Source organism: Austrofundulus limnaeus, unplaced genomic scaffold, assembly GCF_001266775.1.
Source record: "Austrofundulus limnaeus strain Quisiro unplaced genomic scaffold, Austrofundulus_limnaeus-1.0 Scaffold149, whole genome shotgun sequence".
In the NCBI taxonomy this organism is placed as follows: domain Eukaryota; kingdom Metazoa; phylum Chordata; class Actinopteri; order Cyprinodontiformes; family Rivulidae; genus Austrofundulus; species Austrofundulus limnaeus.
In genome coordinates, this window is record NW_013952551.1 from 83,286 (window position 1) to 87,385 (window position 4,100).

Genomic DNA, 4,100 nt, shown 5'->3' on the forward strand with positions numbered 1-4,100 from the left:
ATTTCATGTCATTAGCACCTCTAGTAATATATTTACTGAGAAAAATGGTGATGTGTTCAATAATTATTTTACCTGCTGTATATAATTAATCAATCAATCAATCAATCAATCAATCAATCAATCAATCAATCAATCAAGTGTTTGTGCTCTTTGCACACAGGCCTGGTGCACTGGGAGCATATTCCAGGCATCTTTTGGTGAAACAACTCTGGATCCAGGTGTAGGTCCTGGGCAGTTCCTCAGAATATTATGGCTTGTTTTGCCATAAGTGGAAGAATTTTCATTCCAGTCAGATCCATTTTTACTGAATCTATTGGACTGAATCTGAGTTTCCTCTTCAAAGGGCTCATCAGATGAGTCTTCTGCATCATCAGATGAGTCTTCTGCATCATCAGATGAGTCTTCTGCATCATCAGATGAGTCTTCTGCATCATCAGATGAGTCTTCTGCATACAATAGAGCTGGATTCACAGACACATCCACAACTCCAGCTTGACCCTGTCATCATCATCAGAGGTTTCTGACTCTGAAACAGGACAAATTTCGTCCTCATCTTCCACATCTGGTTCTTCCTGCAGCATTGCTACAGCCCATCAGTAAAACGAGCAGCCATCCTCTGGATAAAGAAAGTCATAAGGACAAAAGAAATTTCAGATGCACACCAAAATACATAAAAACATATAGCTATATTTTGCTGACTTTGCTACGTAGCTTCGCTAACTACTTTGCTTAGTAGCGTAGCAATCCACTTAGTTATCTAAGCCAACTACAATATAATTAGCTAACTAAAGTAGAATGTGTCAGCAGCTAGTTAGCTAACAGTAATTACTTGAAACTTTCTAACAAGTAAATTAACTGACTCTCAAGGTAACCTAAAATTAATCAAATTATTTCTAAGGTAATGTTAGCACAAGTGTAAAACAATATTTACATATGTTAGATGGGTAAAGGTGCTGTGCTGAGTTGTGAAATAAATATCTGACACAAGAACAATTGACAGTTCCCACCAAATGCTGTAGTAAATGCATGCGGGTCATTTCTGACCCATGTGTGTGAACTCGATGTAGAATTACAAAAGCTGTGCTTGTTCATAACTTAAGAAAGGAAAAATAAAAATGATGACTTGTGCTAAACAAAAACAAGATATTTACTACACATTTGGAAAATTAAATCATAAAATTTATCTATTTCAAAAGTACATCATAGAAACACTCAAACATTCATGAAGTAACCCGGAAAATGAATGCGGGTCATTTTTGACCATGTTGTGCATTTAAAGGATAGTGACACAAAAACAGTTTTTATTCAAAAAGCAAAAAAGTAAAAAATAAAATAATGATGTATGATGATGAAAAACAAGTTAATTGAGGAATTCCTTGAATACTGGATGATGAAATTAATTTATTGCAAAGATATAGAAGATGAAAACTCAGCCGGGTCACTTTTGACCCATGTTTTGCATCAAAGAGTTAAATACATCCACAAATTATTGTGATATTTTACTAACAGACAAACAAACAAAACTAATTAACTTGCTTGTTGGCAGTATGCTTCATTTATAAAGAGCTTTCAGATGATTATTTTTCTCTGTGTTACTGTTGAGACCTGTGAGTTGGTGCGAAAAGAGGGGATGTTTAATTTGCGACAACAATAATTCATGTTATGACTCAGCTTTAATATCTCCACAGAGGACAGAGACAGATGCTTCGCACTAATGGAGTTGTTTCAAACCCAGATTGGTAGATTTGTGGAAACTGTTCAGGAGAAGCTTTGTAAAAACAAATAATAATCTCTGTATTTAACAATCAAGCATTATTAAAATGTTTATGAAAACAAATCTGTGCTTGTGTCCTCAGTTTTTCTAATTAGTCAAAAACAAAAGTTTCACACTTTCTAATTATTTTAACATTTAAGTTTAACCATTAGTTGCCATATAAGGACAAATTTTCTCTACCTTTTTTGTAATTGTTACATGAAACTGATTTATTAAGACAATATTCAAGGATGCATGTTTATTATTATTATTATTATTATTATTATTATTATTATGGTGTTTTAGATTGTGATTGAGCCCAACACTTTGTCTCTTTTATCAACCTCTTCAGCTCCAAGGGTTTTTGTGATGTTTTTGCTTGAAATACCTTGCCAAAATATAACTGAGTGTATCTCAGCATTTACAAACTCTATTTAAATAATCTCAAAATAAAGCTAACACTTGGGAAATTTCATCAGAAGTGTATTAAAACAACTGCTGTTGTTTTAGAGATATTGGGGAAAGAACAGAATATTTAAAAAAAATCTTTTCACCTTCTGTCAGAAGAATTTTTGCATTAGACAGTATACAACCCATTTAAAACCATAATGAATCAGGCTAAAAACTCGTGGAAACCATAAATCCACTTGTGGAAATTGCCTGTGCAAAGATTCATGCTGCTAAAATAAACTAGAGTAAAGTTACAGATGTTTCAGTGAAGAAATAATTTGGCATTTTGTCATTCTGCACAGGACAGATCATGTTGGTACCATCATTGGATAAAACAATGAGAAATTATATTTGACTTCAGTTGGACCAAATTTACTCAAAATCAAGTAAAAAAATCTCAACACACTTTACCACATTTGACTTGCTTTAAAAAATGTCAAAAATCTTTCTTTTATAGATTTGCAATGATGCCACTTTGTACAGTTTGTCTACTTTCTGATTCAACTGCTTGACATTTGAACTGTTTGGTGAATGTAAAAACAGTTTCCATGAGCTTTTAGCCAAGATTCTTAGGTTTCTATTGATATTAAATGTGTCCAGAACTGACAGATCTTAAGTTAACTGAAGTGAAAAGAAATAGAAAACGAGAAATGCTGTTTGACATAGGGCTCAAGATATTTATTTTATTTTGTTTTTATTTTATTTTTTTAGCCAGGGAGGTTTTTAAGTCTGCATCTCAATCCGGGTTTTTTATGCATGCTTATAAGGTCATGCATGTGCTACTTGCGGCACTAGGACACTAACTTTGTGTAAGCAGTGCTCCACAGTTATCAAACAGATAACAAAGGCAGAAGTGACAGGGTTTTGCAGCAAAAGCTGAGTCAAAGTTGGAGTTGAAAGCCGAACCTTACAATATTTATAATCCCACAATGTTTTATTCTCTTAAAAGTTTAAGGGAATGTTTTCTATGTGAAAACATTGGATTTTAGAGTACATGAACAGTGCCTGTGGGTCTAAAACACTCAGAGCTTCTCCTCAACATAACAAAGAGGGAACAGGACATTTCGCCTTAACGACTCATGAGGATCATCGTAGTGCACGTCGATTAAGAACTGATTAAAATGTGTCAACACTTTATTAGATTTTATCTTATCTATTCCTGTCAAACCTTAAAACAAAGAAGTAATATTTCCATTGACTCCTGTTAATGAGTCGCAACCAAAACTCACCGTGATTTTGGCTTCTCCACAGGGATCAACAAAGGAAGCTGTTTTCGGATCAATCACTTTCCAGAGGATAATGACTACGATACCGACAGCTCCGAGTATATCTTACGTAAGTCAGTGCAACCATGTCGTCTTCAAACCCTTCAACCTTTAATCCTCTATCTGTTTTTCTTTCTCCCCCTGTGATGATGGAGTTATCACAAGGGTACTTAATGTGTCATGACATCTCTATCCCCTTTCCATAAAAGCCTGATGTTATGACAGTAATTGCAGCTCTGCTGATAACGAGGTGTGTTGTGTTGATGTGCAAGACTTTACTCCCTTAAAAGAGAGTGCTATACAGAGTATTTTAGATTTTATGGGGTGTCTCTTTGAAGAACTTGAATTAAAATATATAGATCACTCTGTTCAATATCATTACACACACACACACACACACACACACACACACACATATACGTATACACACACACACACACACACACATATACGTATATAAATAACTCAGGATTGTTTCCACTTCTAAATCTAGAGATTTGTTTTTTTTTCAATGAACTTGTTTTCCCTGTGAACCTCTATAAAGTGTGCGTGTGCTAGGGGTGTAAGAAAATATTGATACACTGAAATATTGCGATATTTCATTTCCTGATACTGTATCGATATTCTAAAGC

At 34.3% G+C, this 4,100-nt stretch overlaps 1 protein-coding gene across 1 annotated transcript in view; it reads left to right on the forward strand.

The window, feature by feature from the left end:
* The window catches only part of LOC106523251 (voltage-dependent calcium channel gamma-4 subunit), a 17,724-nt gene that overhangs the window by 9,633 nt on the left and 3,991 nt on the right, over positions 1 to 4,100 (forward strand). Inside the window, exon 2 of the mRNA XM_014016629.1 lies at positions 3,455 to 3,538. Within this exon, the coding sequence (XP_013872083.1) occupies positions 3,455 to 3,538 (84 nt within the window). The remainder of the gene's footprint in view (positions 1 to 3,454; positions 3,539 to 4,100) is intronic.